Here is a 23,087-nt window from a genome sequence, read left to right as displayed (position 1 = left end):
TAATCAGTTTCCTCATTTCAACCTATTTAAGGTTCTTTATATTAGAAACATAACTCAATCCTTGACTAAAATATTACTTAGAATAAAATTTGGTCTTCAGTCCTTCCTCCACAGCTTACATTTCAACAAGGAGTTTTGTTCGGGAATACAAAGATAAGAAAGTGGATTAGTTCTTTCCTATTATGAAAAGTTTTACCAATCAGGAGTGTCTGCGAGAGCTCATCTCAGGTAGAAGAGACAGGAGCAAAGAGCAATTCTTAATTGGTTCCTTGACGGTATGTGGACACACACACACCATTGAGTTCGATTCTGCCAAATTTAGTAATTCACTTGGGAGCTACTATTGAGTCTAAAGATAAGAAGGAGTCTGACACGAAAAGGCATCGTTATTGTTAAGTGTATGAACTGAGGTAGACACTGGGCTTCAAACTAAATAAACAAGTTCCCTTCCTCCGGGAGTTTACGTTCTAGTGGGAGAAACATAAAATCCACATGTAAAGAAACAAGATATTTACCGATTGCGACAGGCAAGACTAATTACTGGAGTTAGGCATTGGATGAGCAGTTATCTGTGTGTAAGGGGACTCTCTGGGATGCTAGAAATGTTTTTTGCCTGGATCTGGCTGGTAGCTGCAGATATGTTTACAACGTCCACGTCTACTGTGCTATACACTTAAGATCAGCGTGCTCCGGAGGCTCTCCTGTTTGTCACACCTTAGTAGCAAAGTAAATGTACAAAGGTGTAAAGTACAAAGGGATAAAGTACAAAGGTACAGAGGGAGCTAAATACTAGGAAGGAAACCAATACGGTGCTGTGATAGAATTACCTACCAATGGTGGTAGCAGCGATGGGCCTCAGGAAAGCCTCTCTAAGGACATGGGTAAAAAAATTAAGCCAAGACCCGATAAACAAAAAGGAGTCAGCCATGTGTAAAGCTAGACAAGAGCATTTCAGGCAGAAGCCAACAAACAAAAAGACTGAGTCTGGACAGAGTTTGGCATATTCTGAGAGGGTCACTGGGTAGGGAGTATAGTGAGGACACTGTCACGTGAGATTATCAAGAAGGAGGGTCAGGCTGGAGTCAGCAGTTTGTATTGTATGCTCCGCATGCTGCTAACGTTTGCTTTTCTCAAAGCATAGTGGCTGCTGGGAGAGGTAAGAGCGACAGCTATGAGCCCAGAGAGAGGCTAGTGCATTAGTCCAGGTTACAGATAGTGGAGGCGTGGCCAGAATGATGCAACTGATTTTCTCAACTTAGTTATTAATGAAAACCCCTTTCTTGGGACGCCTCAGGGGCTCAGTCGGTTAAGCCGCTGCCTTCTGCTCAGGTCATGATCCCAGGGACCTGGGATTGAGTCCCACATCGGGCTCCTTGCTCGGCGGGAAGCCTGCCTCTTTCTCCGTCTCTGCCTGCCTCTCTGCCCGCTCGTGCGCGCGCTCTCTCTCTCTGACAAATAAATAAAATCTTAAAAAAAAAAAAATCCCTTTCTTTCCTGGAAATGTCCTTCATTGGATGATAAGTGATATAGGCACTGAGAGGTAGGACTGGAGATGGCGAGATGCAGTTGGAAGTTGTTGGGGGGCAGGAGTGAGGAGTGAGGGACAGGCAGGATTCCAGACCAGTGGTTCTCATCCAGGGGAGGTTTCCCCTCTGTCTCCTACAGGGACATTGGCAACATCGTCTACAGATGATTTTGCTTGTTAGAATTAGGGATGGGAATGCTACAGCACTTAGTAGAGATCAGAGATATGCCTAACCATCCTTCAATGCACAGGATATCCCCTCCCCCAGCCCACATTCATATACACAGAACAAAGATGTTAGTAGTGCCAAACTTGAGAAATCCTGTTCTAGATTCACGCTTAGGTCTCAGGTTTTCAAACTCAGCAGATTCTGGTGCTATTTACCAAAGCAGGGGCAATTGAGGAGGGACCATGATTCCTGGGGAAAATAAAGCATTCCCTCTGGGTCATATGACATTTAAAATTCTTATGAGCTATCTAAATAGATTAGCCTCTTTAAATTCACACCATGGTGAGTGTAATGTGTCTCCATGTAAATGTATCTCATTGTAGATGTGGCTAGAGGAGGATGATGAAACTTTTCTTTCCTAGGGTGATTTTAATTCTATCAGGTCATTGACAAGAAGATTAAAGAGCGCAGATGAATTCCTTGACATCAAACATTCTGATTCTTAGCTTCCTGCCTATAGTGAGAAGCAGATCTTATTTTCCAGTATTAACAACGAATATGAAGGTATGCCAGCCTTAACAGTCTGAAAAGTTAAGATTATATTTCTCCTTCACAGTCTTTCAGATCAGTCCCTCTGTCAGATTAGGAAATCTAACAGTAATTAGTTCTTATTGAATCTATATTATATGTAATAGACATATAATATACCTACTATACATTAGGCTATAGTATATTATAGTATAATATTCTATAAAATATATATTACTATATATCTATTGAAATATATTTGTTCTGTATCAACACATGTATACATATACCAACACATATATACACATATGTACTACAGAGGAGGGAAGTTTTTCAATGTGGCTTTGTGACTGCAAGCTTAAAGTGAAAGCAAGATTACCTTGTTTACTTAGCACACATTTTTTTTTTAAATAGGCTCCATGCCCAGGTTGAATTCAAGACCCTGAGATCAAGACCTGACCTGAGATCAAGAGTCGGCTGCTTAAACGACTGAGCCACCCAGGCACCCCTGCTTAGCACACATTTAGGGAGCACTTCCTGGACACAAGACTGGGCTAGTCCTAGGGTTACAAAGCCTTCCGAGCACTCACAGGGCAAGTGCTGTGGAGAGAAGGGGCAGGAACACACATCAATTTCTGCAGGTCAAGGGAAATCCTCGAGATGGCAAGAAAGTGCATTAACCATGCTAAGGGTGGCTTTGTTTGGGGAAAGGTTTTACAGAAAGGTGAGATTTGATTTGGTCTTAAAAAATGAGCAAGATTTATGGGGACAACAAAAAGGAGGAAAGACATTCTACACTGAAGGAATGATACATACAAAATCAGAGTCATTACGAGTATGAGGTGCTTGGGAATGCTGAAAAGTTCATTTTAGGATGGAAAGTTTATAGAGGGAAAGTTCCAGGAGCTGATACGATAAAGGTAGATTGAGGCATGGCTGGGAATAGCCCCGAATGCCAAGTTCACATATATGGACTTTAGAGCAGAGTTAATAAGCCAGGGATGTGGCATTTTTTTTTTTTAATTAAGGAATAACTCTTGGCAAGAAGATGATTATATTGAACCCCTGTTGTAATAACCCAAGAGTAAGATTCCATGAGATAGTCAAAGGTTATATCAAGATATCTAGTTTAGGAGACTAGGTGGGTGGCATCAGTGCTTTAAGACTGAGAGAGAACACAGGAAGACTTCAAAAAAGAGAGAGAGAGAGAGACAAAGAAAGAATGAGAAAGAAAAAAATAAGAGAGAGGTGTGATGAGAGACACAGAGGGAGATAGTTTCTGGAAGCAGAGGCGTGAGCTAATGCAGTGAAAGGTCCAGGTATGCTGGAAAATGAAAACAATTGAATTTGGCAGTCATATTAGGTGCTGGGATATCTCAGTAGGAGCATTTTCAGCAAAGTGATGAGAGAAGTCAGACTTGAATAGATTGAAAATTAAGTGGTGATGCTGTGGGGAAATTTAGTGGAGAAGCAAAGAAAGGCATACAGTGATACCTTATAGGGAAGAGAAAGTCAAAGTCAGGATGTTTGGGAATATTTTTAGTTTGAGAGAACAAAGCCAGTGTAAAGGAGTTTTTGAAGTTATTGCAGCAAAGTGATAGCCTTGGACATGAGGACAGATGGACAAAATGACAGGTGTTGCTTTGGGGAAATTCAGAAGTGGAGGAAAGAGAGGTTGAGGGAATTCTTGTCTTTTGGTCTTGTTTTTCCTTATGATGCTGGAACCATAGCTGAAAGGAGCTGAGATCCAGAGAGGAGTCAACAGAAGTGGTAAAGGTTTGGGAAATCAATTACAGAGACGGGTAAACAGGCTGACTGGGGAAAAATAAAAGTTCTGTGTAATGGTTTAGAAAGCCCAGCCAAGTTCACACTCATCTAAAAAGTCCATCTTGAAGCTCTGAGGCTTAGCTCTAAAACATAGAGCTTGAGTGACTCAGGCAGATGATTTTCCTGTACCTGCCATCCTTTAACAAATAGGATTGGGGGTTGATAGCAATAATAGTAATATTTGCCTATTAGAATTGTCAAGAGAATCAATTAATTTATATTTATTAAGGTGATTTATAAGTTCTCTTTTTCAAAGGTGCTTTATAAATTCTTGACCACTATTCAAATAATACCAGCTTGTGTTTGATCATCCAAAGTCAACAATTCAATTCTTTTGTGGCTGTACAGCCTGGGACAGTCAGAAACTGGCTATGCGAACCCCATCACGGTTATAGGGGCTCTGCTCTTTTCCTTGTAACAGCAGGCTTTGTTCTGTTAGTGTTTTACTGTGCTGGTAAGCCTTACCTGTCACTGCTGTCCTCAGTGCCATCCACAATGCCCTGAAGCTGTCCCCTTGAGCGCTGACCCACCATTCTGTGTCATTTTTTCTGCTGTTAATATTCTTGGCAGACTACTGCCTACCTCATTCCACTTACCTTGGCATGCTTGAATCATTTCAGCCGAGAGATATGGGGAGAGGCCGAGACAGTGAAGCAAAGTTGCAGAAAAAACACTTTGCTCTGCTTATGAAACTCTTTATGGTCTCACCATACCCTTAAGTAAAGAGAGAGCAGGGTGGTTTCCATGGCTTGCTAATGGTCACTGTGTACTCCTGAGAGTCTCAGGTCAACCAGCAAGCCATCGGGTGTAGATCCCATGGAAGAGCCCTTCGAGATCACTTCATCCAATCTCTTAATTTTACATTTGAGACAACTAAGTTTCAGAGAAGTGAAGGAAGCTTCCCCCAGGACCACTTAGGCCTTTAGCGAGTCATTTGACGTCTTGGCTCTTAAGCTATGGTGCTTCTCTTTGATGGCTTGAAACATTTCACGGTTCTCATCAACACACCTGACTCTACTGCTCATAATCACTGACCTTACCTTCTTTCTGGATAAGCAGTCCTCCTCTTTCATCTCTTTTCTGGGCTGCTGCTGTCTCAACCAAGTTTTTAAACCCCTTCAAGGCTGTCCTAAAATTACTAATCTGAAGTTCATTGTTTAAATGCTTTTGCTCCTTAGTATCCATAGTGACATAGGGAATCTCTTATTTCTGTGCAGAAAGAAAGAGCACAAATTTGTCAACTTGAAACAACTTCCAGTTGTCACACTGCCTCCCTGCCTCAAGTTTTGTCCTGAGTCGCATCCCTTTGATCTTAAAATCTCATATTGTGGGTAGGAGTCAGAGTCGCCACTGGGACCTTAGCCTGGCTTCGTCTAATGCACTTCATATAGAGAAGCATTTCAGTAAAAATCCTGACCTCATAATGTTACCAGTGTCTTTCATATGGTCCTCATTGCATCATAATATCTCTGTAACCTCCACTTCCTTTATAAGGAGGGCACTCAGCTTTCTTTCCTCACAAACTGTGTGAGTATGTGTATGAGTGTGTATGTGTGTGTGACTGAGTGAATGGGTGTTGGGGGGGGCACCCCCTGAGAGGGAAGTAGAATGGATTTCCTTCCCTAGGGAAGGAAATTGGGCATTATTTTCTCTCCCCTCTACCTCCTCCCACCTCAAACCATTTGCCTTCCTCAAGATGCTGTGGAGAGTGAGCTTGACATTCATTCTAAAAACACTTCTAAAGATGAAAGTGTCCTTCAGCATTTGTCATTTATGTTCCTGAAAAAGATATTTTTAGAGGTCGGAGGAAGTAAAAACTTTTCTTCTTCCTTTATCCATTGACGTTCAATTAAAATAATTGAGGCAGAGATGGGCAAGGAGTAGTTTTTGATTGAGAAGAAAGTTCTTCAAGATGTCATTAGTTGAATACGGCAGAGGGAATATAGTCAATGGTATTGCAGTGATGTAGGATGGTGACAGATGTCCTACATTTATGGTGAGCACTGAATGATGTATAGAATTGTGCAGTCATCATGATGTACACCTGTAGCTAATATAACACTGTATGTCAAATATACTTCAATAATAAAAACTAAAAAAGAAAACAACAACCCACTGACCAGTACTTCTCAAACTATCAAAGCCATGAGAAATGCGGAATGTTTGAGAAACTATCACAGCCAAGAGAAGCCTAAGGAGATTGAATGACTTGATGTAATGTGGTATCCTGGTTGAGATGCTGGAACAGAAAAAGACATAAGGTAGAGAATAAAGCAGTCTGATTAACTATAGGCTTTAAACTAATAGCAAAGTATCAATATTGGTTCATGAGTTGTAACAAATAAGCCAAACTCCTGTAAGATGTTAATAAGAAGAGAAACTGGGTGAGAAGGTATTATATGAGAACTGCCTGCACTATATTCTGTTTTTCTATAATTCTAAAACTGTTCTAATGGGGCATCTTCCTGGCTCCGTTGGAAGAGCATGTGACTCTTGATCTCTGGGTCATGAGTTTGAGCCCCATATCCGACATACAGATTACAAAAAATAAATAAAAATTTTAAAAAAACTATTAAAAAATAGGTGAAATGGTTTCCCTGAGCTGGTATAAAAAGATGATACAAAGGAAGGCAACTTGATAGCACTCCTGTCTCTTGGGTCACATTCCTGCAGCCTGGAAAGATGCCATCTGTGCAGCAGGACACCCCTGTCACAGCACTACCTCCTTTGCCATCATTTTGGGAATTCCTTATCCTCGCTTTTATATCCTGTGCCTTTCTTTCCCATGGGTGATTCCCTCATTTTGGTGGCTTACATGCAGAAAGAGTGTCTGGAAGATAAATTTTTGACATACCCTGCATGTTTGAAGATATTTTTAATCTTTTCTTGCATTTGAGTGCTATTTGGTTGGGTTTATAGTTCTAGGTGGGAAATCACTTTCGTTGAATATCATGAAGATATTCTTCCATTGTCTTTTTTCTTCTCACGTTGTTATAAAGTCTTTTTGAATCAATTTCTGCTGCTAATCATAAACTATTCTACCCCTGATCCTTTGTACATGACTTGTTTTTAATCCCCCCCACCCCAACCACACACACACACATACACACACACACACACACACACACACAATCAGGAAGCTTATAAAGGTTCTTTTTGTCCCCAAATTTCACTAAAACATATAAAAATTTCATTACAATGGTATTGGTGTGGATATCTATCTATCTATCTATATCTATATCTATTGATCAATTGATCTATGTCTTCACCTGTTTTTGTGTCTTTTACCCTGAAAATGTCTGAGTAAGCATGGTCCAGATTCTTAGCTGGTCAGCTGGTGTTATATCCCTTGTGCCCTGCCACATGCATCAGCTGAGAATGCTTATTTCACCCCAGAGGAGTGATATCTTCATTGATTAATTCTTTTTTTTTTTTAAGATTTTATTTGTCAGAGAAAGAGAGAGAGCATGAGGAGGGGCGCGGCAGACAGAGGCAGGAGGAGAGGCAGGTTCCCTGCTGAGCAAGGAGCCTGACCTGGGACTGGATCCCAGCCTGAGCCAAAGGCAGATGCTTAACAGACTGAGCCACCCAGGCAACCCTTCTTTGATTAATTCTGATTTATCTTGATTATATACAAATCATAACTTCACTAACCAGTTCTTTTAAGAAATTGAGTGTCCACTCTGTCCTAACTCCTTGGTGACTCACACTCTGCTTTTAAGAGCAAGGTTGTAAATGAGGTTTCATTTTTAAGCAAATGTATGCATTTTGGGGAAGAGGAGTGCGGACACGTACACAGCTTATAGATTAAGCTGAGTCCTACATCTGAGGGGCTATATGCACTAGGAGAATTGATGTTCAGAACTGGACATGCCAGATTCTCTCTCTCTTTTTGTTTAATTCAGTTGCATTCACTAAATCTTTATTTAAAATTCTTTATTTCTTAAAGCTTTTATTTATTTGTCAGAGAGAGAGAGCACACAAGCATGAGTGCGGGGAGGGGCAGAGGGGGGAGGGGCAGAGGGAGAAGCAGGATCCTGGGACCAAAAAGCCCCATGGGGAATTCGATCCCAGGACTCTGGGATCATGACCTGAGCCAAACGCAGATGCTGAATCAATGGAGCCACCTAGGCATCCCAAAGATGTTTCATAAGGCAGGAAAAGGTACAGATATATTTGGCAAGACTTTTCAGTAAGGGTTTCCCACCAGGGACCGAGGTGAGAGAGCCAGCATCCCAGTCCTTGGAAGTTTACTCCATTGAATAGGGGTCTGGAAGTTCCCTGTCAGGTGACATGTGCCTGATGCAGAAGGCTGGGGGTTATCAGGGATCCCATGCAAGAATGGCAGATAAAACCCATCTCCATTCCCCCTCACTTTCCCCCCCTTGTACAGTATAAAGGACTTGCTTGGAATACGGGGAGAGGGATGATTTAATGCTCTGCTGTAGGAGGATATTAAAAGGGATCCCCTGATGCCTTGGGTGGGGCCCCACAATTCAGTTGAAGAACTCCCCCAATCTAAAGGACAGGGCTGCATAGTTGATGCGGGGGGGGGGGGGGTACAGAGACATTGGAAAAACCAGTTCTGCAGGTAGTAATTCAAACTACTAAAAAGAAGGCAATTTCTTAGGAGACTGAGGAGAGCACTCATGAGCACTTCCTTGGAATTTTGGGAGTAGTCAAGGGGCCCTGACTTTTCTCCACTTCCTTCCACCCAGTGGGCACCAGAGGGGAGAGACTGGGGCTGGCCTGTTCTCCACTGCAGTCCACATTCAGAATTTGCTGGGACAAGGATGCATACGTTTCCAGAAGGCCAGATGCCAAACAATCAGGGCCCCCTACTGGAGAAGGCTGCCTGCAGGGTCTGGGGGCCCTAACCAGGGTCCCAGAGGGGGATGCAAGCAGCCAGCTGACAAAGGCATTGCTCCTGTCAAGGGACTTGTGAGAGACAGATCTCCATGATCTCAGGTCCTCAAAAGAACCCACGAATCACCCTAGAAGAGAAAATGACAGCGCTTAAAATCTGCTACAATCAGAGGGTGCCAACATCAGGTGACAACATTACCAATCAGGGAAGATTTTTGCTTGAAATCCCAGAGGGACCCAGAGCAGCACCTAAGGTAGTAGACTTAGGGAATGGGAGAAGCTAAATTTATTGTCCCCTACATACCTACCACCTGAAGTTCTCCAGGCCTGAAGCAGGCTCTGTTTTGGAGGGTTGACAAGTGAGTTTTCCATGAGTTTTAACATTTCAGTATTACAATATTCAGGACTTTATATTAATTGAAAGTGACCAGAAAGGCTTTGGGACCTGATAAAATGCCAGCCAAAGACAGTTAAAGAACAGGAGCAGAGAAGACATTTGAAATGAGTAATGGGAGAGAGGTCGGGGCACTTTCTGCTTACGCGTGTTGAGTATCTTGTTCAATAAATTGGTTACATCTGTTTTATTTTCCTACTTTGTTAGATGCAGGCACAATTTGCACATACTTTTTTATTGTGGTAAAATATATGTAGCATCAAAGTGTACAATTTTGTGGCATTAAGTACATTCAGTACATAAGTACATTAATGTTCATTAAGTACATTAAGTACATTCCCAATGTTATGAACCATCACCACTGTCCATTTCCAGAACTTTTGCATCATCTCAAACCAAAGCTCTGTGATCCTAATCACTAACTCGCAGTTCCTCCCACCTCAGCTCCTGGTAGCCACAATTCTTTCTGTCTTCATAAATTTGCCCATGCTAAGTACCTCCTATAAGTGGGATCACATGATATTTGTCCTTTTGTGTCTGGCTTATTTCACTTAACATAATGTTTTCAAGGTTTATGCATGTTATAACGTACTAGAATTTCATTCCTTTCTATGACTGAGTAATATTCCATTGTATGCCACGTTTTGTTTATCCATTTATCTGATGATGGACATTTGGGTTATTTCCACCTTTTGGCTGCTATAAACACTGGTGTACAAATATCTATTCAAATCCCTGCTTTCAATTCTTTTGGTGACATATATTACCTATGTGTCATATATTATTACATATGTATCTAATAATAATACTTAATTATAATTATTACATAGTCATCATGTGGTGATTCTATGATATGATCATATGATCATATGGTAACTCGTTTAACATTTTGTTTAACGTTTCGAGGAGCTGCCACACTGTTTCCATGGTGACTGCACCATCTTGCATTCTCAGCAGCAGTACATCAGGATTATTTCTCTACACCCTTGTCAACACTTATTATTTTCCATTTTTTTAGAGTTTAGTTTTTGAAAATAGCCATCCTAGTGGGTGTGAAGTGATATTTCATTGCAGCCTTGATTTGCATGTCCCTAATGACTAATGAGGTCGAGTACCTTTTCATGTGCTTATAGGCCATTCGTATATCTTGGGAGAAATGTCTATTTAGGTCCTTTGCCCATTTTTGAATTGGGTCCTTGGAGATTTTTTTGTTATTACTGCTGAGTTGTAGGAGTTCTTTTTATATTCTGGATATTAATCCTTTACAGATCTATGATTTGCAAATATTTATGAGTTGTAACTTCACTCTCTTGATAGCATCCTTTGATGCACAATTTAAATTTTGTTGGAGTTTAAGATATCCATGTTTTTCTTTTGTTACCTGTGCCTTTGGTGCCATACCCCAGAAATTATTTGCCAAATCCAATGCAATGAAGACTTTTTTCCTATGCTTTCTTCTAAGAGTTCTATAGTTTGAGTGCTTAAGCTTAGCTGTTTGATCCTGAGTTAATTTTTCTATACCGTGTTAAGAGAAAGGTCCAACTTCATTTTTTGCAGGAGGACATCCAGGTTTCCAAGCACCATTTTTTGGAAAGACATTCCTTTCCCCAACAAATGGCCTATCATTGTTGACAATTTAAATCATATTTGTGGCAACAGTGCCTGTTTCTCTCAAGTATAATGAACATCCTTAACCATTAATAATATTGCAAAAATGACTCTATCGGGATTCTTACACATTTGCCAGGAGCCTCCTCCTCCTCTTTTTCCTTCCCTGCTGTTATTCCTCTCCCATACATGTTGGCCTGGACTTGACCCTGAGAGAGTAAAAGCCAAAGTCCTTTTATTAAAATGGCCATGGCCTTGCATGGTCTGCCCATTCACAGCTCACCCACCTTTCTGCCTTCATTTCTTAATTCCCCTTTTGCTCCACCAACCATGTTGGTTTCCTTGTTTTTTTTTTTTGTTTGTTTGTTTGTTTTGTTTTTTTTTCTCTAAGGAGCTAAGCACACTCCCAACTCAGTACATGTTCCCTGTGCCTGCAGAACTCAGCACAGCCATCCATAACCACCTATACAAAATAACCTTTTTCTTCTCTCCCCCATACCCTTTCTTTGCCTTGTTTTTCTTTATGGCACATATCTGCACTTGACACACAGCACATGTACTTGATTATTGTCTGCTGTCCCAGCACAACCAGAATATAAGCTTTGGGAGGGCAGGGAGTCAGCACCAATGAAAGAAAGAATGATTGAATGAATGAATGAAGAACATACAGTGAGTCCTTCTTTATTCATTCAATGAATATTTACTGAGAACTTACTGTAGACTGGGAAGGAAGTGTGATGAAAACACAGGGAACGTTAAATATACAGAACTTGTTAAATGGTTCTGTATATCTATATCTATATCTATCTATCTATATCTATAAAATTAGACAATTTTTTTAAAGGTGTGGATGGGTTAAGTAGTCTCACAGATGACAAATCCGGATTGGGATCTTTAAAGACAAATCAAGGTTTTGAGGGCAGAACATATCGCTCAGTGCACGGGGCGGAGAAATCACCCGCCCTCTTTTTTTTTTTTTTTTAATTTTTTAAGACTTTATTTATTTATTTGACAGACAGAGATCACAGTAGGCAGAGGCAGGCAGAGAGACAGAGGAGGAAGCAGGCTTCCTGCCGAGCAGAGAGCCCGATGCGGGGCTCGATCCCAGAACCCTGAGATCATGACCTAGAGCTGAAGGCAGAGGCTTAACCCACTGAGTCACCCAGGCGCCCCTCACCCGCCCTCTTTGATGCTACATGTCCAGGGAATTTAGGACGGGGGTTCAGAGAAGCTAGTCAGTCTCCGCCGGGCTTTTGAACCGAGGTGAAAGGGACAACTAGAGGACAACTCCTTTGCCCTTCCACACCGTGTTAGTCACCAGTTCCCAGAGCCTCCTCGGGTCTGGCCCCGACGTGTGCCTCCTTTGGGACCTCGTCAGGGGCTCTGCAGGGACAGCGGCGCGGCCCTCGCGGGCCGTGATCACGGTCACAGCCTATATTTGAATTGTTGTCTATTTTCGCCGCTACGGGGGGAGGCCAAGCGGAGAACGTGTGCTGGGCTAAGTAGAGCAGCCGCCGCTCCACACCTGCTGCATTTAGGTTGCAGCCCCGAGGGCACAGCCCGGACTGTCGCCGCCGGTGAGGGGCTTCGGCCGGCCCCAGTCACAGAACTGACCGCCGCTACTCTGGAGCCGCACGGGAGGGACGACGCCGGCGGGCCTGGGTCCAGCCTGGGGCCCCCGTTTCCGGCGTGAGAGGAGAGGGGCGCGGTGCGCGGGCGGCGGGTCGTTGCGGCTTCCCGGGCAGGTGAGAGACCCGGCGCGGAAGGCCCTCGCACACCTTCCTGTCAGCACGAGCTAGACGCAGGGGCGCGCAAACGCTTGCGAGTGAGTGAGTGCACGAGTGAGTGCGTGAACGGGAGCGAGGCCGTGACGCTTCCACGCGGGGTGCACCGACGCGGGGTGTGGGGAGCCGCGGCCGCTGACTTCTCCCCTCTGGCCCGACGCGCGTGCACGCGAGCGCGCACACGCCGGGGCAGAAGTGCGGGAGCCTGGAGACTCTCGGACCAGAGGTCCCGGCAGAGCCCGAGCCAGAGGGGAGCGGTGGTAAAGCCGAAGGGGAAGGGGGAGGGACTAATGGGGGAGGCTGGGGCGCGGGGAACGGCGGGAACGCGACGCGCGGGGGCGAGGGGCGGGGCCACAGGAGCCCGCCCAGGGGAGGGGGCGGGGCTACGAGGGGACGCGGCGGGAACGCGACGAGCGGAGGTAGGGGGCGGAGCTACAGAGGCGTGTCGGGAACGCGGCGCGCGGGACGGGGCAGGGCTACGGGGGCGCGCCGGGCGGAAGGGGTAGGGGAGGGCGGTCCCGGCGCGCACAATGGCCCGAGCGGGCGGCGGAGCTGGAGCCCCACCCAGTGCGGAGCGCGCCACGGGCCGCGCGGGAGGCTGAGCGCCTCGTCTGTCCAGCGCGCCGGCGCCGGGCCATGTACTCGGGGAACCGTAGCGGCGGCCAGGGCCACTGGGAGGGCGGCGGGGCCGCGGGCGCCGAGGGACCGGGAGCGGCGGGGACGCTCAGCCCCGCGCCTCTCTTCAGCCCGGGCACCTATGAGCGCCTGGCGCTGCTGCTCGGCTGCATCGGGCTGCTGGGCGTCGGCAACAACCTGCTGGTGCTCGTCCTCTACTACAAGTTCCCGCGGCTCCGCGCTCCCACCCACCTCTTGCTGGTCAACATCAGCCTCAGCGACTTGCTGGTTTCCCTCTTCGGGGTCACCTTTACCTTCGTGTCCTGCCTGAGGAACGGCTGGGTCTGGGACACCGTGGGCTGCGTGTGGGACGGGTTTAGCAGCAGCCTCTTCGGTGAGTCGGGCTGGGAGGAGAAAGCCTTCTCCCCTCGGCGAACTTCCGTTCCCGCACTGCCGCCGTCTCTGTGCGTCCCCCTGGCCACCCAGCCCACCCTCGGCGCCTCCCCGCGCGTCCCCTTCTCCCACCCGCCCTGCCGCTCAGCGCCCGCACCGGCCTCGCCGCCTCTCGTCCACCCCAAGCTGCATGGCCTTCCTTCCTCTGCTTCACCTCCTCTCGCTCCACAGCGGCCTCGGCTCTGTCCCTGCGATCGCTCCTGTCCCCGCAGCCGGCCCTAAACCCCAGCCCCTCCCCGACCCCCTCCGCCCGCTGTCCAGTTCCTTTCATGTCTGTTTTCACCCCAGTACAATTCAACAGGGCACGAAACCGCGGCTTTACACTTTGAGGAAGGAAACGAAGGGCTGTAGAGTCAGCAGATTCAAGAAAAAGTAACTAACTCAGGAAAGCTGGAGAGGGGATGAGAAGAGACTGAATTCAATACTGTTTGTGGCAGAGTGGCAGTGTGTACTTTTTTTTTCTTTAATTTTGCTCATTAGCAGTTGTAAACCTTTGAGTGCTTCCTAGAAGGGAAAGAGCTTCATTCAGGTTCTCAGAATGCAAATGGGCATGTGGCCTTCTAAGCTATTTTTACTGTATTTTTCTCCTTAGGGGTTCCAGCGCCCCAAAATCTAAGGTGAGGTTACAGCTGGCGCAGAATCCCACCCTAGATGGACAAAGAGTTAGCGGTGCAGCTGAGAGATTTCATTAAAGTAGAACTTGATTGTTAATCGAAGATTTATTTCAGCAATACTCCCAATCCTGTGGAAGATTCGTGTCTCATTGAGACTTGACATTTTGAAAGATGCTCATTTTGAAGCATGTATCATGGAAGATGTGATTTTCGAAGCTTGGGGATTATTGTGTGTGCTCCAGGAATTTCATTTGCACGGGATGTGAAATAGGAATGTGTATTTCACAGGTCTTAAAGGTCCTTGAAAAAAAAAAAAAAAAGGTGAAATATATTGTTAATTTATTGCTGCTCTTATCTTGGCAGGTTTTTGAGAACGAAATCTTTGTAGCATTATCAGAAATTGTGTTATTTACCAACCTCCTATGTTGTGGCAAACCCAAACATTATATTTGTTATAATTCACTTTTTGGTATTTTGAAGGAAACAAAAATTGTCATAGCAATCATGATTTCACTTATTTGAGTTTTTCTAATATTCTAATACTACTCCCCCCACTCTCCTCGATAAGCAGCCTGAGAATTTTATTTATACAAAGATTTGAAACTTGGGAGGGGCCGGTAAGTGTATGCAGCTGGTGATACAGGTGGCTGTGTGCTTATACTCTTTATATTAATTTAAAATACGTGTCAGGCGATTTTTTAGGCAGGGCTAAGCTTTCAGTTAAGGAGGGTGATTGAAGCTTAACCCTAAAGTGTCATCAGGAATGCTTCCTGGGCTGGGCAACAGGTGTTTGACCACAGACATTAAAGTTCTTATTTCCAAGAAGTGCTTTTTCTATGCTGGGCAGTTCTATTTGGACTCTGGGCCTGGGGGTTTAAAATCAAGGGTGTGTTGAGTTCTTTATTAGTACCAGCACTTCACCCTCTTCCTCATCTCTTGCCCGTGTGACCTCATTCTGCTGCTGCGTCTCCTTCTGTTGCTTTTTCTTCTTCATCCCCCCTGCTCAGGTGCCATACTAGTCAGGAGGGAGTTTCTAAGACTGCTAGAAACATTCACGGCACACGGTGTTTCGCCTGATGATTGCTCTGTTTCTCTGGGCATGTAGTTACTGCTTTCAACCATGACTTTATCCTTATTTTTAAATTAGAGGTGGAAACTCTGGGATCAGAGTCAAAGACTTTATTTAAGCCCTGGGAGTCAAGTCAGTAGTGGGGTTGTGATGGAACTGAAAAAGTTCTTAGCCAAGAAAAAAGAATTTCTTTGCCTGAAGTAAATTCCAAGGTTTGTGCTTCTAGATAAGGGTTAAGGCAAAGAAAGGGAGGGTGCTTCGCCGGTGGTCATCCCTGAACAAGAGCTAACTATGGCGTGTTGAAGGGGGAGGAAATTTAAAAGTGCCAGAAGTGGCTGCTTGTTCTAGAGGTTCCTGGAGAGGCTGCCCTATCAGGTGGAAAGCCCAACGGCCTGATGACACAAAAGTGGGCTCCGCTCCATGGCCTGGCTAACCTCTTGTGTGGACTTTGCCATTCGCTTAATCTCTCCTGCAATCAGTTTTGTTATCTCTCATATGGGGGAGTGAACTGCATGTTCCTTAAGGTTGTTCTGTCCTACGTGCTTGGTTATTCGAGGAGTCTTGATATCTGTGGGTTAGAGGGTGCCTGGTTTTAGCCCTTATGCCTTGTATCCTCTGCTCTATCTCCTGAGCCAAGAATAAGCACACAGTGTGGTTACTTTTCTTCCCGTACCTTCCCGGGGTCTGTCTGCCTCCTCACACCCTGCTAGAAGAAGGCAGGATAAGTAACACAGACACACACACACCTATGAGCAGGCATTGCAACTGCCCCACCAGAGCACGATTCCTGGTTTTTCAGGGAAATGCTGAAAACAAGTGTAGAATCGCCGATATTCTTGAGGTAGAGGCTTTGACAGAGAGGACCGTTGAGATGGCCGTTCCACTAAACTGACCGGACGGTTTGTTCCGTGAACTAGTCAGTTTAATCCGACTTTCAGTTGAATGGCTTATTTTACAGAGGTCCCAGCTAACTCGTCATCTTAGCCTAGGCAGCCCAGTTAGTACTGATGTTGAGTTCAGCAAGCATAATGATAGGGAAAATTAGGGCTCCAAAACTCTTCCTCTAACTGCACCATTACAGCTGATAGAAAGGCCCCCTTCACGTGGTGCGTACAGTGCATTAGCCTAAAGACTTCAGGTGAGTATGCCTTTCACCCCTAGGTTGGTGCAACTCGAGCCACACCTAGTGCCGCAGAAATGTTCTGTGTGTGGCATATAATCAGTATTGTGCCAGAAGGTAATGGGAGAGCCTTTGTGCACTGCTGCCTCCTACCCCTACAAAAACGGCAAACAACATGTTAATCTTAGGGGATGTTTGGACGGGGCCTTCATCTTGTGATACAGAGATTCAGGGTCAGAGCCGGAGTCTGGCAAAATGCAAGTCACCCTATGTTCACTTGGATTTTAGAAGTAGGTATGATTTATGTTAAGATATTTTAACTTACAAAGGTGGGAATTTTCCTTTTAACTTACACCCCAAAAAACACATGCACATGTGTACATTCATATAAATATTTTTTTAAATGCATGTTCCCTACAGTAAACCTTTTTTGCACCTAAATATCTCAAAATGCTAGTTGTTTTACTGAAATAAGCCTTTTGCAATAATCTGAATTAGCCAGTTGATTCAGTTGAAACAGTCTCACAATGCTACCACGGGACCCTAAGGGTGCTTGTTGCATGGAAATGTCTTTCATTCAGCTGTTCTAAAATGACCCACAGGCTTAATTGGCCACAGAAATATTCCTCATCATGACAGTGTGCACATAGTGTATAGTCTGTTTCCATAAACACAGTGGAACCACACATTTCTTACAATCTAAGCTCACAGTTCTGTATAGTTCTATTCAAATATTAATTTTATTAAAAGCAAAAGGTACAGAACTGTATTATGAAAATTGTTTTTATAGGACATTATGATGTTACTTCCTCATTACTGTGTGTTTTGGGGGGATAAATCTCTACTGTTCATTTTTGAGAACTTAGAAAATATGTAAGAAACCATTTAATGATTTGCTTTCCTAGAGGCTTATGTCCTGATAACAAGTCGGACTCCAGTGGAGTCATTGTAATTGCTGTTGCATGAAATTACTTTTCTCTTCATATTGTTTACAGATGTATTCTTTCTTGAATTTTCTTCTTTCAGAGAAGAGTTCCAGTCACAAATGCATGTGTGATGCATTTTGACATTTACTGCTAAGATGAAATGCAGGAATGAAAACCACACACCCGTTTTAGTGTTCTCAGATGTGATTAGATATACTTTATCATATTTTTATGCTACTGACCTATAAGGAAAACAATATTAAGAAAGGGTAACTGTTAAACGGCTAGGACCTACAACCTCAGTACTTCTGGGATGAACTAGACTATCACAAGGAGAGATTGGATTACGGCATATGCGCAGCTCAGCGGAGCCCTCAGCCTAGACTCCCACGCATCTCCTTTGTCAGCAGTTGTCACCGAAGCTTTATCTCCTACAATGGCTGACCAGCTTCCCACAGAGTTTGATGTGGTCATAATAGGGACGGGTCTGCCTGAATCCATCCTTGCAGCTGCGTGTTCAAGAAGTGGCCAGAGGGTTCTGCATCTTGATTCCAGAAGCTACTATGGAGGAAACTGGGCAAGTTTCAGCTTTTCGGGATTGCTGTCCTGGTTGAAGGAGTATCAGCAAAACAGTGACATTGCGGAAGAAAGTACTGCCTCATGGCAAGGCCTGATCCATGAAACAGAAGAAGCTGTCACTCTTCGCAAGAAGGACGAAACCATCCAACACACGGAAGTGTTTTGTTATGCCAGTGAGGATGTGGATGACGGTGTTGAAGAGATGGAGGCTCTGCAGAAAAGTCCTTCCTCAGCAACATCCAGCGCCACCCCTAACCCTCTGCATTCCGCATGTTTGTCTGAAGAAACACACTCATTCCATGCTGCCAGCTATGAAACGCCCGCCAAAGACACTCCAAAAAGTGATGGAGAAGTTTCACTGGAAGTAACTGATGTCGAGGACACCTTGGCAAAGGAAGAGTACTGTGGAGATGAAACCCGTATACCTGCAGTTTCAGATGGAGATAAAGATGGAAAGAAACCCGTAGAGAAAGACAGCACTGACCAACCAAAGAGAAAGAAGATCACTTACTCTCAAATAGTTAAAGAAAGCAGGAGGTTTAATATTGATTTGGTATCAAAGCTGCTGTATTCTCAAGGATTGCTGATTGATCTCTTAATCAAATCAAATGTTAGTCGTTATGCAGAATTTAAAAACGTCACTAGGATTCTTGCGTTCCGTGAAGGAAAAGTAGAACAGGTGCCTTGTTCCAGAGCAGATGTCTTTAACAGCAAAGAACTCACTATGGTTGAAAAGAGGATACTGATGAAATTTCTTACGTTTTGTTTAGACTATGAACAACATCCTGATCAATACCAAGCTTTTGTGCAATGCTCGTTTTCAGAGTACTTACAAACTAAAAAATTAACTCCCAACCTCCAACATTTTGTGCTGCATTCGATTGCAATGACAGAATCATCTTGCAGTACAATAGATGGCCTTAAAGCAACGAAAAACTTCCTTCGCTGTCTTGGACGGTTTGGCAACACCCCCTTTTTATTTCCCTTGTATGGGCAAGGAGAAATTCCCCAGTGTTTCTGCAGGATGTGTGCAGTTTTTGGTGGGATCTATTGTCTTCGTCACAAAGTTCAATGCCTGGTAGTTGACAAAGATTCTGGAAAATGTAAAGCAATTATAGATCACTTAGGTCAAAGAATAAATGCTAAATACTTTATTGTGGAGGACAGTTACCTTTCTGAGGAAACATGCTCAAATGTGCGGTATAAGCAGATCTCCAGGGCAGTGCTCATTACAGATCAGTCTATACTAAAGGCAGATTCAGATCAGCAGATTTCCATTTTGGTAGTGCCTCCAGTGGAATCAGGAACATGTGCTGTTCGTGTCACCGAATTATGTTCTTCGACCATGACGTGCATGAAAGACACCTATCTGGTACATCTGACCTGTTCATCTTCTAAAACAGCAAGAGAAGACTTAGAGTCAGTAGTGAAGAAATTATTCACCCCATACAATGAAACAGAAGTAGACCAGGAAGAATGTACAAAGCCAAGACTCTTGTGGGCTCTTTATTTCAATATGAGAGACTCCTCGGGCATCAGCAGAAGCTCATATGAGGGCTTACCTTCCAATGTTTACGTCTGCTCTGGGCCTGACTGCGCACTGGGAAATGAGCATGCAGTCAAGCAAGCTGAAACACTTTTCCAGGAGATGTTTCCCAATGAAGAATTCTGCCCCCCGCCTCCAAATCCGGAAGATATTATCTTTGATGGTGATGATAAGCAACCAGAGGCTCCTGGAACCAGTAATATAATCATGGCCAAAGTAGACTCCTCCGAGGGAAGTAAAAACCTAGAAAGCCCAGAGAAGCACCTTCAAAACTAGAAAAGAGCAGACTGGAAATGCTACATTGGACCTTCATCCTGGCATCAGAATAGTTTCACTTAAAGGACTCTTTCATATATGATTAATTAGAGTGGCTTATATGATGATATATGCAGATGTGTTTTAATTCTGTTTGAGACATTCAGTTATTGGATGTTGTGATCCTATCAGTAACTGATTGATTATTGGACAAAGTTAGTTTTATTTTAGTATTGGGTGTATTAGTGAGGGTTCCATATTAGCAACTGTGCTTAAAGGTATGTAATATGTATCTGCTAATGGCCTCCAGATTTTATTAGTCTATAATAATATGGAAGGAATATTTTAGTTACTTTTGTAATTATTTTAGTTGCTCCTGCCTCTGAGTAGTTAAACACAAATTATGTGGGTCTTTTGTATATAATATAAATGTACAGACATGGTAGTAGCAATAGCAACTTCCATGCAAGTGCCACATGTTAAAAGATAAATTTGCATGATCCTTTACTTGTGAAGGTCTAGTGTTTACAACACATTGTGCAGTTCAGTTCCCCTACTTAGCCCTTGTAACCAGCAAGGCAGTGCCGCCACCACAATCTTCTGTATTACAGAAAGTGGTGGGCAGTCCGTCTGATCATTGAAGAGGTCATTCTTGGGAAGTTTGTCCCAAATCTCGAGATCAGGTTAGTTCTGGTTTACTACTACTTCAGAAAATTTCTGCAGAGCCCCGTGCTGGGCTAAAAGAAAAGAACTTCCAACAACTAACTTGGGCCAAAAGAAAAAATATGTATATACATCGCTCCAGGAAAAGGTACCACAGATTGGCTGTTTTGAAATTCCTAAGAGGAGATGGAGTGAGGCATTTATAACTTGGGATGCCGGTGGTTTTTCAAAGCCGTCTGTAGGTTTCCCGAGGTTTCTTAGTGAGGGTCTGATACACCACTTTGTGGTGCTGCCACTTTAATTAGCAGCAGAATGTGGTGGATAGGAGTGAATGGAAGGAGGATTCACCATGTCTCCTCCCTTGTGCCCCACTCACAGTTAGTGAGGTGACCGCCTCCATGATCACTTCAGCCTCTCAGCTGTTACCTAGAGAACAGAAACATTTTTTGTGGAGTTGTCAGAAGAGCTGAAGTGCCTCCCCCTTCAGTCTCTTGTTTCCATTCCTCAGAATGGTAATTCCTATAGGAAGGAGCCCTCCAGAGCCAATCTGTGTTGTGAAACAGAGCGTCTACTATGTGCTAGGCACCTAGTGCTTCCTAGTGACAGTGTCTTAACCACCCTGTGAGGCTGATCCTATTGAATACGTTTTTAACGAAGAGGGAAAGACAGTTACTAATACTTCGGCCCGGGTCTGGTATGGGGAAGAGCCAGGGTTGGAATCCAGGCTGCCCCGATAACAGAAGTCCATGCAGCGCTGCGGGGGAAGCAGAGCCCACAGGGTCCGGCCTCTCAGTCTATTCTCAGATCAGGGAGATGTGAAGCTTAGGATTAATTAGAAATAAAGTTAGAGCAAAGGAGCTCATGGAAGCAGAATTTGGCTAAATTTCAACAAAGTGATGCTTTTTAATAATGAATCTTTTAATCTGAGCAACATGTTATAAAAATATGCAGATGATACTAGGCCCAAATAAGCTGTGAATAGTCTTTCGTTGCTCTTCTATATGTGAGAAAAATGAAGCAAGAAAGACTTAGGTACTTTACAGCTTCCTGAAAATAGAAGTCATGAATTGGTATTAATATTTATGCATTTATTAATATGGCAAAGTGGTTCTATTAGGTATAGCCTAACCTATCAAAATAATTTCACCATCTATAAAACAAATAATATTTTATAGAATTATTGTGAAGATTTAGATACCGTGTTTGAAATCATAGCCAAAGGAATGCCACTAGATGACATTAATATGGAGATTTACTACACTTGCACTGAACATTCCAACTTCTGTTTTATATAATTCGATAGAATTGTGGCAAATTAGGAAAACAGGCAAGGAAAGATGGATTTATCTTTTTAACTTAGGGGAAAGAAGTGAGAGTCTTGCCCTTTAAATCCTAAAGTAACCTTTTCTCAATACACTTTGATGCTAAGTAGGAAGTTTAACTAAGACTTAATAAACCAGTTGGAAGGAAATACTTAGGTAGTAACTACTGGTAGAAAGCCTAATTGGATGTCAGTGTGAAAAAAAGAATTAGGCCCACGTTACAAATGATAAGACAATTCATTCCATAGGAGTTAAAATGTTGATTATAAAGGTGAAAATAAAAAGACTACAATTCTCATCCCAGTAGTACAAAAGATACTTCATGGCACTGAAAAATATCACTAGCAGGGTAGGTGAGGTCAACTAATGAAAAATGGCACTAAGGAAGAAGACAAGAGATTGGATTTTTTAAAAAGCTACTTACATTACACATGGATAAAATGCTTCATATTTTTTAAAAAGTAGATGCAAAACCATAAAGTTTCTACTTTTTACTAAGTAAGTTTATGAAAGGATAGAGTACAAATGACACAAATAAAAGATGATTCTTAGAATTGGTATTCAGGTTTCCTAGTACTAAAAATGCAAATTGAAACAACTTTGACCTGGTTTATGCTATTATATTAGCAAAACATTTTAAAATTCATGAGTCTTCATACTAGTAGCATGATTAGTAATTTTTAAAAGAACTATTTAGATCAAAAGCTCTGTAACCAGTCTATTTTTGGCTAGATCAAGTCACTTTGAACAGCATATGCCCAGGAAAATATTTAAAAGAAAAATAAGCTATTTGTACAAAGATACTTCTAGCAATTCCGTTCATACACATTAAAAAAAAAAAAAGTCAAGGATTTGGGACATGGATAAGTAAATTTTGATGTATTGCTATTGTAGGCCATTACATAGTCATTAACTGATGTTGATATATGTAAAATTGTATGAAAAATGTTAAATGAGATTTAAAAATGTTAAAACATTTTATGTACAGATTATGTTTTTGTAAAAATTTAGGTGTCTACATCGAAAAGAATCAGGAAAACGTACTTAATTGGAGTTTAACATTAAGGGGTTCTTTTTTTTCTGTAAAATGTTGATGTGTCTGATACAAATAAAAGAATAATTGGTAAAGTGGTTATTGAATTGGTGAGAAAGTTACTGTTTTTTTTTTTTGGAAATGTATAAAATTCTTCAAATTTAAAAAATGTATTTTTAAAAAATTTTAAT

The 23,087-nt window shown here is 43.1% G+C and overlaps 3 protein-coding genes across 6 annotated transcripts in view; 2 read left to right on the top strand and 1 right to left on the bottom strand.

Moving 5' to 3' along the window:
- The window catches only part of WDR64 (WD repeat domain 64), a 139,513-nt gene extending 134,102 nt beyond the window's left edge, over positions 1-5,411 (bottom strand). For both annotated transcript variants that reach the window (XM_047703881.1, XM_047703882.1), the window contains exon 1: positions 5,090-5,411. In XM_047703881.1, coding sequence (XP_047559837.1) covers positions 5,090-5,234 — 145 coding nt within the window. In that variant the 5' untranslated portion in view covers positions 5,235-5,411. The remainder of the gene's footprint in view (positions 1-5,089) is intronic.
- Positions 5,412-13,179: 7,768 nt separating this feature from the next.
- OPN3 (opsin 3) overlaps positions 13,180-23,087 on the top strand; it is a 43,654-nt gene continuing 33,746 nt past the window's right edge. The window contains exons 1-3 of one of the 3 annotated variants that reach the window (XM_047703889.1): positions 13,190-13,710; positions 14,250-14,254; positions 17,909-17,974. In XM_047703889.1, coding sequence (XP_047559845.1) covers positions 13,338-13,710; positions 14,250-14,254; positions 17,909-17,974 — 444 coding nt within the window. In that variant the 5' untranslated portion in view covers positions 13,190-13,337. Of the gene's footprint in view, positions 13,711-14,249; positions 14,255-17,598; positions 17,975-23,087 lie in introns of those variants that run through there. The other 2 variants (XM_047703888.1, XM_047703887.1) reach the window with 2 other exon arrangements.
- On the top strand, positions 17,932-22,392 carry CHML (CHM like Rab escort protein). Its single transcript, XM_047703885.1, has one exon. The coding sequence runs from the start codon at positions 17,935-17,937 to the stop codon at positions 19,897-19,899; it is 1,965 nt and encodes a 654-aa protein (XP_047559841.1). The 5' UTR covers positions 17,932-17,934; the 3' UTR covers positions 19,900-22,392.

This window comes from Lutra lutra, chromosome 15, assembly GCF_902655055.1.
Source record: "Lutra lutra chromosome 15, mLutLut1.2, whole genome shotgun sequence".
Classification (NCBI taxonomy): domain Eukaryota; kingdom Metazoa; phylum Chordata; class Mammalia; order Carnivora; family Mustelidae; genus Lutra; species Lutra lutra.
The sequence above is the reverse complement of the archived record's forward strand: the minus strand, read 5'-3'. Positions and strand labels throughout refer to the sequence as shown.

Coding starts and splice junctions, on each gene's coding strand:
- CHML (XM_047703885.1), top strand. CDS start 17,935: ATGGCTGACCAGCTTCCCACAGAGTTTGATGTGGTCATAATAGGGACG.